The 12,935-nt window shown below is 38.8% G+C and overlaps 1 protein-coding gene across 2 annotated transcripts in view; it reads right to left on the reverse strand.

Annotated features, from left to right (window-relative positions):
• The window catches only part of pdia5 (protein disulfide isomerase family A, member 5), a 75,088-nt gene extending 62,512 nt beyond the window's left edge, over positions 1-12,576 (reverse strand). The window contains exon 1 of one of the 2 annotated variants that reach the window (XM_061926408.1): positions 12,523-12,576. In XM_061926408.1, the coding sequence (XP_061782392.1) occupies positions 12,523-12,558 (36 nt within the window). In that variant the 5' untranslated portion in view covers positions 12,559-12,576. Of the gene's footprint in view, positions 1-8,560; positions 8,641-12,522 lie in introns of those variants that run through there. The other variant, XM_061926407.1, reaches the window with a different exon arrangement.
• Between the last annotated feature and the right edge of the window lie 359 nt (positions 12,577-12,935).

A 12,935-nucleotide genomic window follows, 5' to 3' on the forward strand; every position in this document is an offset into this window, starting at 1 on the left:
GGGCGCACTGTGGATTTTTGAGAAAATGAAAGGATATTATTTTTATTTTTATTTTTTTACACACACAGATAAAAATACGGACATTTTTTTGTTTTGTTACACACATAAATCGAAAAACAGACACACATTAATAAAACAGCCACACGCAGATCTGATTACACACACAACACAGACTGAGATACAGACACACACATTAGCACACACGTGAATCAGATTACCAACACACAAATAATACTTCCATGGTTCTCAGCCTAAACACTTGTTTTGAAAGAATGCAATCACATGACGGATGTTTCTGCCAAAAGCAATAAAAATGTGTTTTAGGCACCAAACCATCATCGGGCAGACGCTCAATATGGGTAAAAACAAACAATCAAATATTCATGCTGGCGTCTCCGGACTTGAGCAGAATGACAAACAGAACCCAGACCCTGGGCGGCGATGGCGACTTGCAGGCCATCAGTCATCAAAACAAGACAAGCAGTGAAGAAGAAAATGTCTAACTGCTGCAACAAACACACTGCTACCTCCTCTTACACATACCCCAGCTTTTACACTAACCTGCTGTCTTGCTGTTTTTCATGCTTTAGGTTCCGAGCAAGAAAGAATTCACATTACAAGCCTTTTGGAATGCCACGTTAAACCCCGCAGGATCCGACCAAAACATCCGCTCTTACTCGCTAGCATTAGCTTATAGTTAACATTAGCTTATTCCTAGTGAAAGACATAGCTTTGTCTTTCCAAACATCAGGTTTGATTGATTGAGACTTGTATTAGTAGGTTGCACAGTGAAGTACATACCTGCCAACTTTTGAAATCAGAAAAACCTAGTAGCCAGGGTCCAGGGGCCGCAGGCCCCGGTAGGTCCAGGACAAAGTCCTGGTGGGGGGTTCAGGCTTCGCCCCCCGACGCAAAATGATTATTAGCATTCAGACAGGTTAAAATGTTGCTAAAACCATCACTTTTCTATCAGTCACAGTGACTTTTCAAAACAAAAATATTACAGCAAAAATCATATGGGTTGATTGACATGTTGATTCTGTAAGCTAACTTCAATAGTTTGAAATTATTTTGACAGTTAATGCCAGTTATCCTGTCAACCTTTCACAAGACTTCAATTTGTTAATTGAAAGTATAAACAGTATAAACACTTTTTACAGTAAACAAATGGTAAAACAGTACTAAACAATTCCGTAAAAAAAAAAATTGGTGTCATTATTAACTTTCTGTCCAAGCTTGTATAATCTACTGCCTTGTTCAATTGTAAAAAATATTCTATGCCTAAAATTCACATTTCTATCACAATTATCATACTGTAAACATGGTAAGCTAACTTCATTAAAATTAATAGTCCTGTCAATAGCATGGAATTACAATTCAAATGTAGTTTTTTTGTAAGCCTTTCAAAAGAATTCAAAATATGAAAAATGAATGAAAATTAATTGAAGCCATCAGACACTTGAAAAGTGGCACATCACATCTCTAATGTAATCATTTGAACTTTTCAACAGAAATAGCACTGCAAAAATATTAAGGACATACTTCTGTATTTTGGTAGTTATGCTGTCAACATTTAACAAGATTTCTTCAACTTGGACTTGAAAGCATAAATAGTATAAACACTTTTAACAGTATAACAGTACTAAACAATTCCAATAGATAACATTGGTGTCATTACCTTTTTGTGGCTAAAATCCGAAAAACGTTGAAAGTTTTCCACTTGTATCGCTAGCAACGGCATTAGAATTGTGTTCTTTTGTCCCAACGTGGTCTTTTACATCGCTAATTCCTCCGTGTCCGATCGAAAAATCTTGTCTGCACAAGGTGCAATTCGCGTAGTTTTCACCCTTTTTGGAACGGATAATTATTCCCGGATAGGCTTTTGAATATTCTTCACGGAATGACTGCAGTTTTCTTTTCGGTTTAAGACTCGTTTGCGATTTTTCTCCGGCTGATTCCATGATCGTTCGCTCGTTTGGAAACAATGGCAACTGGTGCCTTGTGCTTGGCAGCGGTGCTATAAATAGCCTCGCGCATTTTTAAAAAATGTTTTTTTTTAATTAATGAAAAACCGTATTTTTTATCACTGCAACCGTAACCCGGATTAGGTTGATGAAAACCGTACTAATTACGGGAAAACCGGAGTAGTTGGCAGGTATGGAAGTACATATTTCGTACAATTGACCACTAAATGGTAACACCCCAATAAGTTTTTACACTTGTTTAAGTCGGGGTCCACTTAAATTGATTCATGATACAGATATATACTATCATCATAGTACAGTCATCACACAAGATCATCATCAGGGTGTATACATTGAATTATTTACATTATTTACAATCCAGGGGGGGTTTAGGTTTGGTTGTTATCATCAGTCATCAACAATTGAGAACAGAGAAATGGACATTGAAACAGTGTAGGTCTGACTTGGTAGGATATGTACAGTAAGTAGTGGACATAGAGAGAGGGAGAGAGATCAGAAGGCATAAGAAAAATATCTGCATTTGATTGTTTACATTTGATTATTAACAACAATCCGGGGAGGGTGTTAGTTTAGGGTTGAAGTTGCCTGGAGGTGTACTTTTATTGCAGTTTTGAAGGAGGATAGAGATGCCCTTTCTTTTATACCTGTTGGGAGCGCATTCCACATTGATGTGGCATGGTCAATGACCATGCATTGAATTCTGAAGAATACACAGCACACCGTTGACTTACTTATATGACCCAATACAAACAACCTATCCTAGTCATGGCACAAAAAACGGCAACCAACACAAAACGTCAACACACATTGTCAGAATAATTATCACAAAACTTTCTGTTTCCATGAGTTCCCGGCAAGAGGACAAAAGCTGTCTTTGATCTTACCAAGCAAAAGGCTTGTAAAACTCCACTGTGTATGATAGGAAGCGACATGAAGGTGTCGGTTTCTTTGATCTATTGTGATCCACAGGAAGATCTTGTCTTGACCCGAGATCTACAAAGCGGAGAGGAAGCAGGACCTGACGCAAGCTCCAGGCATCTTTTTTTAAACTGTTTTGTGACCGAGGGCAACAGCTGTTTACGACCCCCTCTCCCCTTAGAAACAGCTGTTGCCATGTAATCAGGGAAAGTCCAAATAAAAGAGGAGGCGTGCAACCATTTCGTCAGAGCGTGGTGGAAGACTGTGCAAGAGTACAGCCCAGACGTTTCTCCTCATGAGCCAAATTTAATCCTGTCTCTGTTTAATTCCTTGCTTCTTGTCTGTTTAATAGATGTCATCGGGGTTTGAACCTGACACACGTGGTCACACTTAACAACCTGCTCACTGAACTTTGTGGATTTTTTTTTTTAAAGTCCAATCACAAAATATAATTCATAGCATAGCAAAGCTAGCATTGGCGTATACCTAGTGAAATACATAACTTTGTCTTTCCAAGCATGGGAAGGAAAAAAGTGAGTGTGAAGGACAGAAGTGAATGACATTCACTGAATTAAAGAAGTAAATCTTTAAAAAGATGACAAGAGCGTGTGGCTAGCTAACTTGAAGCAGTTGGCTCAAGCAGAATGAGTCTGTAAAGCCAGACAAAAATGATGTGACGTCACGTGAGTTCACTTCCTGTTGAACTTGACACTGTGGACTTTATATCCAGCACTTTGCCATCGAGTCATGTGTTTATACACGTTTGGATTGGGGTATAAAGTTTCTTAACGGGGAAAGACGTTAAAGCTTTTGTTTTCATGTTAGCATTAAAGCTCGCTCAGAAGCTAAGCCTAGTCGGTTCCTAATTCTATCAAAGTGTGGTTGTTAATGACGATTTATGAAACGTTTGTGGTCTGCACATAGAGGCATGTTTGGCCCCATGTAGGCCGGGCCGACCACACATGTAGGCCCGGGACGGCCACACATGTAGGCCCGGGCCGACCTCACATGTAGGCCCGGGCCGACCTCACATGTAGGCCCGGGCCGACCTCACATGTAGGCCCGGGCCGGCCACACATGTAGGCCCGGGCCAACTACACATATAGGCCCGGGCCAACTACACATATAGGCCCGGGCCGACCTCACATGTAGGCCCGGGCCGACCACACATGTAGGCCCGGGCCGACCACACATGTAGGCCCGGGACGGCTACACATGTAGGCCTGGGCCAACTACACATGTAGGCCCGGACCGACTACACATGTAGGCCTGGGCCGACTACACATTCTGCTTGATGATATATTGACCTACAAATGATTGCAGATAAACGATATTATCGCCATTATTTTTATGAGACCAAATTAACCACTGATGTTAAGATGCATGATAATAATGTATGTATAGCCTTTCAAATGCACTAAACTTGTATTTCTTGTGTATTTTAACATTGTAACCGGAATTAAAACGTTTAAATCTCCAAGTTAAATAAAACAAACAAATAAGAATAGAACATACTTTGTTAGCCAAATGTTGCACTTGCCACTGCAGCCGTCATGTGTCATCTGCGTAAGCAGCAGCCGTATGACCATTTAGAAGCGCCATTTTTTTCATTCTTACCTGTCGTCATGGTGACAGTTAGTCCTAACGCAAACATCACAAAGTATAGTCTAATTCAGGAGGGTCAATCTGGTTTTCATTGGGGGTCACATCGCAGTTATGGCTGTATGTATGTATATATATATATATATATATATATATATATATATATATATATATATATATATATATATATATATATGACCCTCCTGATTTCGACTATACTTTGCGATGATTAGTTTGGGTGCGTTAGGACTAACTGTCACCATGACGACAGGTAAAAATGGAAAAAATGGCGCTTCCAAATGGTGAGGTGGCTGCCGCTCAGGTAGACGACAGGTCAGGTGACAGCTGCAGTGGTGTGTCGCAGGGCAAAGTGGGAGCAGTAAATGAGAGCGCTGACAAGAAGGTGACAGACGCTTGAGCACACCTTTCTCTGCCTGCCAGGTAAGGTGCTGAGGTGCTGGCAGGTGTTGAGCCGCCGCCTGCAGCCTCCGCTGTGACTAATGTGCTTCATCAAAAGCAGACGCTGGTAGAGAAAAGTCTCCATCCCAGGGAACAAACTGAGTTTGATCGGTGCTTGCCTTCTGACCACTAATGAGCATTTTGCACTTTAGATGATCCTCCCTCACACAATACCTGATGTGATTATGTCTTTAAGAGTCTAGCATGACACACACACAAAATACACATACACACACGCAATACACACAAACCCTTGGACTGCCTTTGTTTGCAGAAGGCTGCCAATAAAAAGGAAGAGAATGAATGTGTGTAGTGTCAGCCACATAATCACACACACACACACACACACACACACACACACACACACACACACACACACACACACACACACACACACACACACACAGATACATGCAACTGTGACATACTAGTAACATCTTTTTATTGAAGGCCACATCCTAATGATGTCATTGTAACAGTGAATATAAATTCACACAATACTACACAACACAATACCACACCACACAACACAACCCAACACCACACAACACAACACAATACCACACAACACCAATACCATGAATTGATTAAGGCTGAAACGACGCGTCGACTATGTCGACGTCATCGATTACGTAAATACGTCGACGCCGTTTTTGTGCGTCGACGCGTCGCATACCGTATTTCCTTGAATAGCCGCTGGGGCGCTAATTAATTTAAAACCTCTTCTCACTCCTGGCTTACCAAAAGGCGTGGGGTAAATTTAGGCCTGCGCTTATAAATTTGAGTGATGTAAGGATACCATCATGTAAAGCACATTTAATTAAAAAAAACGTTATTATGGTCTTACCTTTACTTATGAGTCCATGCGCAGCTACTTCTGATCAAAAGCATCGGTAACTTGTTTATAGAAGTCTTCCTTATCTTTCTTCAGTTTTAAAAGTCTCTCTGTCTCGATGGAGATCTTCCTTTAAGTATTACCTCCTGCTTCCATTGAAAGTCCAGTTTAGAAAAGTGTTTTATTTGAGATATGTAATCCTCCATGTTAAAAGTGCAAGCAAACGATCGCTGCTCACTCATGTGGCTTGTTGTCTTCTTCTGCTGCACCGGGAGTCGCAAGAAGGATCACTAGCGCCCTCTACCACCAGGAGGCGGGAGTCATTTAACGACTCATATTTGACACACGCAGCTACGGTATATTAATAAAACATAGCTGCTTACTGTTCTTTTTAGCATATTCAATAGCTTGGACCTTAAATCCTACTAAATAGCTCTGAATCTTCTTCCCTTTATGCGATTTCAAATGATTGAAATCAGCCTCCTCCATTTCGAAAATGATGACAGGTGAAGTGTCACTCATGACGTGACGAGTTTGACCCGACGGAAGTTCTAGGGATATGCTAATTATTTTGCGAAACGAGTTTGATCCAGCGAAAATTCCAGACATGCGCTAATAAAATTAATATTTTGCGAAACAAGTTTGACCCGGCGTTAATCCTGAGCCGGCGGTAATGCTAAGCATGCACTAATTATTTTGCGAAACGAGTTTGACCCGGCAGTAATTCGAGGCATGCGAATACTATGTACCCGGCGCCAATTCAAGAAAATACGCACTTTTTTTGTATTGGATGTTTTATCTTTATTTTTGCACATTTTAAAGCAAAATAAGCAATACTTTTACTATTGAAATACTTATACTATTGCAGAATATTAAGATTTGCACTGTATATTTATTTTATATTTGCACATTAAAAAGCAAATAAGCTACTTTTAATTTTGTTAAATGTTAAAAGTTTTAAATGTTTACATTGTTACAGAATATTTTGTCATGTTGTTGTCAATGTTGACTGAGTGGCCATACTTTTTTTTTTTTGTAAATAAAAGCCATGCCTTTTGAAAAAACTGGCCTACATTTATTTTTTCATCTTACCGTATTTTCCGCACTATTAGCCGCACCTAAAAACCACAAATTTACTCAAAAGCTGACAGTGCGGCTTTTAACCCGGTGCGCTTTATATATGGATTAATATTACGATTCATTTTCATAAAGTTTCGATCTCGCAACTTCGGTAAACAGCCGCCATCTTTTTTCCCGGTAGAACAGGAAGCGCTTCTTCTTCTACGCAAGCAACCGCCAAGGTAAGCACCCGCCCCCATAGAACAGGAAGCGCTTCTTCTTCTACTGTAAGCAACCACCCGCCCGCGTAGAAGAAGAAAAAGGGCGCGGATATACCGTACGTTTCATTTTCTTTGTGTGTTTACATCTGTAAAGACCACAAAATGGCTGCTACTAAGCGTCAGGGATCCGGTTCATGAAAAGACGCAATCTCTCCATCCGCACACGGATTACTATTTCACAGCAACTGATATTCCTGTGAACCGCACTGTGGATACAACGGGAGCACGTACGGTGAATATTCGCACCACAGGGAATGAGAAGTCATCCTTCACTGTGGTTCTAGCTTGCCATGCTAATGGCCAGAAACTTCCACCCATGGTGATATTCAAAAGGAAGACCTTGCCAAAAGAGACCTTTCCAGCCGGCGTCATCATAAAAGCTAACTCGAAGGGATGGATGAAGAAAAGATGAGCGAGTGGTTAAGGTAAGTTTAAGTTTACGCGAAGAGGCCGGGTGGCTTTTTTCATGCAGCTCTGTCCATGTTGATATACGTATGTTTGTGATTGCACATTTGCGTACATTTTGGGAGTGAACAGAGTTGTTAGAACGCTGGTTTTTAATATATTATTAAAGTTTGACTGACCTATCTGACTGTTTTTTTGACATTCCTTTAGCGCAGTTAGATGCGGCTTACAACACCGGGCGGCTTATAGGTGGACAAAGTTTTGAAATATGCCGTTCATTGAAGGCGCGGCTTTTAACCCAGGGCGCCTTATGGTGCGGAAAATACGGTAATTTCAAATAAAAAAGTAAATCGGTAAAAGGAAAAATAATCTATAGATTAATCGAAAAAATAATCTATAGATTAACCGATTAATCGAAAAAAATAATCTATAGATTAATCGATAGAAAAATAATCGTTAGCTGCAGCCTTAGAATTGATTAATGTGGACTTGAAAAACTTGTTGGAGTGTTACCATTTAGTGGTCAATTGTACGGAATATGTACTGTACTGTGCAATCTAATAATACAAGTCTCAATCAAAAGTTTCAAACCACCACACCACACAACACAATACCACACCACACAATACCACACAACACAACACAATACCACACCACACAATACCACACCACACAACACAATACCACACCACACAATAACACAACACAATACCACACAAACACCACACCACACCACACCACACAATACCACACCACACATACAACACAATACCACACCACACCACACATACAACACAATACCACACCACACAATACCACAGCACAGCACACAACCATGACTTAAGCAGCAAGTTGTGTCCAGACTGGCAACTTTGCTAGCCAGGCAACATGAGATGTAGGCGGGATTCCTCATTCCTCCACACGCTACAGCAACACGGCCGACCAAAGCCGCCAGGCGGGAGAAGAACATGATAAAAGCAGCGAGTGTTTTTGCCAAAGAGGCGCAAAAAGCTCACCAGGAGGAGCAAAAGGAGCATTTTGTCTTCCCGCATCTGACTCCAGTCGCTGCTCCGTGACGCCATGATGCCGCTGCGTTGCCACGTCTAGACACGCATGCGCACGCGGCGGTTTGTCGGCGGGTGCGCAAGGCCTTCTGGGAAACGTAGTCTAATGGAGCTCACGTCACCGTTTTTGAGTGAAACGCTTTGTTTTCTGCGCTGTCGGTGCTTTTCTGTTGGTTGGCATACTTGCCAACCCTCCCACATTTTCCGGGAGACTTCCGAAATTCAGCGCCTCTCACGAAAACCTCCCGGGACAATTTTTCCTCCCGAAAATCTCCCGAAATTCAGGCTAACCCACAATATAAACAGCGTACCTGCCCAATCACGTTATAACTGTAGAATAATGGAGGGCGAGTTGTTGGTTTCTTATGTGTGTTTATTGTTAGGCAGTTTCATTAACGTCCTCCCAGCGCGGCAACAACACACAACAACAGCAGTCACGTTTTTGTCTACCGTAAAGCAGTTGGTCTGCTGTAAACAGCAATGTTGTGACACTCTTAAACAGGACAATACTGCCATCTAGTGCATTTGATGAAAGCACTTTTGTGCGTGCCACACAGCAATGCATCATCAGAGAGGGTGTTCAGCATGGTTAGAAAAATAGTGACAGAGAATAGAACAAGGATGGACAATTCAACCCTTAACTCAACAATGAGTAGATGAGTGTTATGTGTGTGTATATGTGTAAATAAATGAAGACTGAAATTCAAGTATTTATTATATATATATATATATATATATATATATATATATATATATATATATATATATATATATATATATATATATATATATATATATATATATATATATATAATAAAATAAATATACATTTATAGCTAGAATTCACTGAAAGTCAAGTATTTCTTATATATATATATATATATATATATATATATATATATATATATATATATATATATATATATATATATATATATATGAAATACTTGACTTAGTATTTCGTCAAGTATATCTTATATATATATATATATATATATATATATATATATATATATATATATATATATATATATATATATATATATATATATATATATATATATATATATATATATATATATATATATATATATATATATATATATATATATATCAGTGACGTGCAGTCACTAGAGTGGAAAGAAAAAAAATGTAAAAAGAAAAAAAATTAATGAAATTGTTATATGTATCCAGTGATTATACTATAGAGTTATTTTCCATTTAACTTCACCAGTTTTAGATTATTTTTATTCAAAATCGCTGAATTTTCACATTTGCCGTTCAAATACTGAGAAGAGACGGTGCGGTGAACAGCAGCCAGTTGAGGCACGTCACTCAGTGCCTCAACATGGATTCCGGACTCGGCTAACTGCTGGCCTGCTGTGCAGTGAGACTGTATTGCTATATGAATTATATTATACATTTCCATAGTTTAGTTAGCTGAGGTATATAATGTACAGTGTATTTTGTCAACAACTGTATGTGTGTAACGTATTTCTTGTGCTGAGCGATCATAAAACGGCTGCAAAAGACGCACTGGCTGAGGCTCCAGTAACCCCGCCTCCTGCACCCCCGCCGTAGAATTGTTATATCAACTAAAGCCCACACTTAAACTTTCCACGTGCAAGATTGAATCTATTTAAAAAAGTTATTTCATAAGAAGCCAAAAAGTGCAAAAACAATAATGTTCGTGTTGGAGGAGTTGTGAATGACTGCAGGGCCACAACATTAGGTACACCTGCAGACTGCAGGTGTATCTAATTCACAACTCCTCCAACACGAACATTATCGTTTTTGCACTTTTTGGCTTCTTATTAAATAACTTTTGTAACCTATTTTCATGGGCTTTTCTCTTTGTGATGTTAAGTTCCTGTTATGTGCTGTTATACAGTATATGCCTTGAGCTCTTATTTTGAAGGCGCTAAGAGCGGAAGTGATGACATGGTGTAGTGGAGCGGAGGTTTTTGAAAGAAGGTAAATAAAGTGGTCCTCGTGTAAACTGGAGCCTCCGTGTTTGTTATTTTGTAGTTTCATACAGTATAGGCCACATTTATAAACCCTCAGTTACACTTTTTTAAATAGATTCAATCTTGCACGTGGAAAGTTGAAGTGAGGGCTTTAGTTGTGGACTTCATTTATAAGTAAAGGTGTTGTGTTCACTACTGCATTGAGTTAACCATATAGTTAGTTCAGTTACATTGTACAGCCTCTAGATGGCGTAGTGAGTCAGACGGAGGAGGTGCGGTGAGGTGAAGAGAGAAGAAGAATGTAATGTAGGTAAATACAGGTACGTGAATAAAGATGCTGACTGGAAAGTAAAGTGTTCGTGCTGGTTATTACTACACACCCAACATACCAAAAGGTAAGACCATAATAACGGTTTTTTTTTTATTAAATGTGCTTTTTTGTGTGCTACAGTTTGTATGTGTAAAGTTAAAGTTAAGTTAAAGTAGCAATGATTGTCACACACACACTAGGTGTAATGAAATGTGTCGTCTGCATTTGACCCATCCCCTTGATCACCCCCTGGGAGGTGAGGGGAGCAGTGGGCAACAGCGGCGCCGCGCCCGGGAATCATTTTTGGTGATTTAACCCCCAATTCCAAGCCTTGATGCTGAGTGCCAAGCAGGGAAGAATGCTGGTATGAGCTTTTAAACATAACCCGTTAACTTCTGCCAATCAAATGGTGAATAAGATACTCTTTAGGGTTCATATGTTTGTAAATCTGACTGTGATGAAGTCAGTGCCTCACCAGCCATCAACCTCACCGCACGTCACTGATATATATATATATATATATATATATATATATATATATATATATATATATATATATATATATATATATATATATATATATATATATAAAATAAAATAAATATATATTTATAGCTAGAATTCACTGAAAGTCAAGTATTTCTTATATATATATATATATATATATATATATATATATATATATATATATATATATATATATATATATATATATATGAAATACTTGACTTAGTATTTCGTCAAGTATTTCTTATATATATATATATATATATATATATATATATATATATATATATATATATAAAATAAATATATATTTATAGCTAGAATTCACTGAAAGTCAAGTATTTCTTATATATATATATATATATATATATATATATATATATATATATATATATATATATATATATATGAAATACTTGATTTCGTATTTCGTCAAGTATTTCTCAACCCTGTGAATGTCTATAATGTTGGTCGAAGTTTATTTCAAACATTTATTCAGTGTCACATATTTTCATTTTTCTTTACAATATGTCCGAAATGTGTTTGAAGTTCCTTGATTTTGTTTTTGTGTTCAGTTGTTCAAGAAAAAACAACAACAACAAAAATAACAACACTTCCTCCCTCTCGGCCAATCACCACGAAGGTGTGGTACGTTCATGACCATGGGAACTCTGGATATCACGAACACAACATAGACCAGTGATTTTCAACCACTGTGCCGCGGCAACTAGTGCCGTGAGATATTGGTGTGCCGTGGGAAATTATGCAACTTCACCTAATTGGTCCAAAAAATATTTTTTGCAAATCAATAATCATAATAATGTGCTCTTGTCTAGTGCCTGTGCTGTGTAGAGCTTAGAAGGGTAATCTTGTAATATTCCATATCAGTAGGTGGCAGCAGGTAGTTCATTGCTTTCTACAAGTCGGAACGCGTCGAGGATGGTTTGTCGTGATCCCAATATGCAGAGCACAGCGGGAGACAGCGTGCAGGTAAAAAGGTATGTAAGGCTTAAACCAAAAATAGGAAAAGGCACTGAAGCATATAGGGATGGCTATGTAAAACAAAAGTAAAATTGAACTGGCTACAAAGTCATACAAAAACAGAATGCTGGACGACAGCAAAAACTTACAGCGTGTGGAGCAAAGACGGCGTCCACAAAGTACATCCGTACATGACATGACAATCAACAATGTCCCCACAAAGAAGGATAGCGTACGCACAACTTAAATAGTCTTGATTGCCAAAACAAAGCAATAGCACTCAAAGGAAGGCGTGAAGCTGCTACAGGAGAACCAAACAGGAAGCGTCACCAAAATAAGAGCGCAAGACAGGAACTAAAGCACTACACACAGGAAACAACAACAAACTCAAAATAAGACACGTGGAGTTTCAGTTTTTAACCTTTTCTGCTGGTGGTGTGCCTCCTTTTTTTTTTTTATGAAAAAAATGTGCCTTGGCTCAAAAAAGGTTGAAAAACACTGACATAGACCCAGCATGTCGTTACACTTTGTTACATTGCTGCATTGTGGGAGGTTGTTTTAT

This window comes from Nerophis lumbriciformis, linkage group LG31 (assembly GCF_033978685.3).
Source record: "Nerophis lumbriciformis linkage group LG31, RoL_Nlum_v2.1, whole genome shotgun sequence".
NCBI classification, from domain to species: Eukaryota; Metazoa; Chordata; class Actinopteri; order Syngnathiformes; family Syngnathidae; genus Nerophis; species Nerophis lumbriciformis.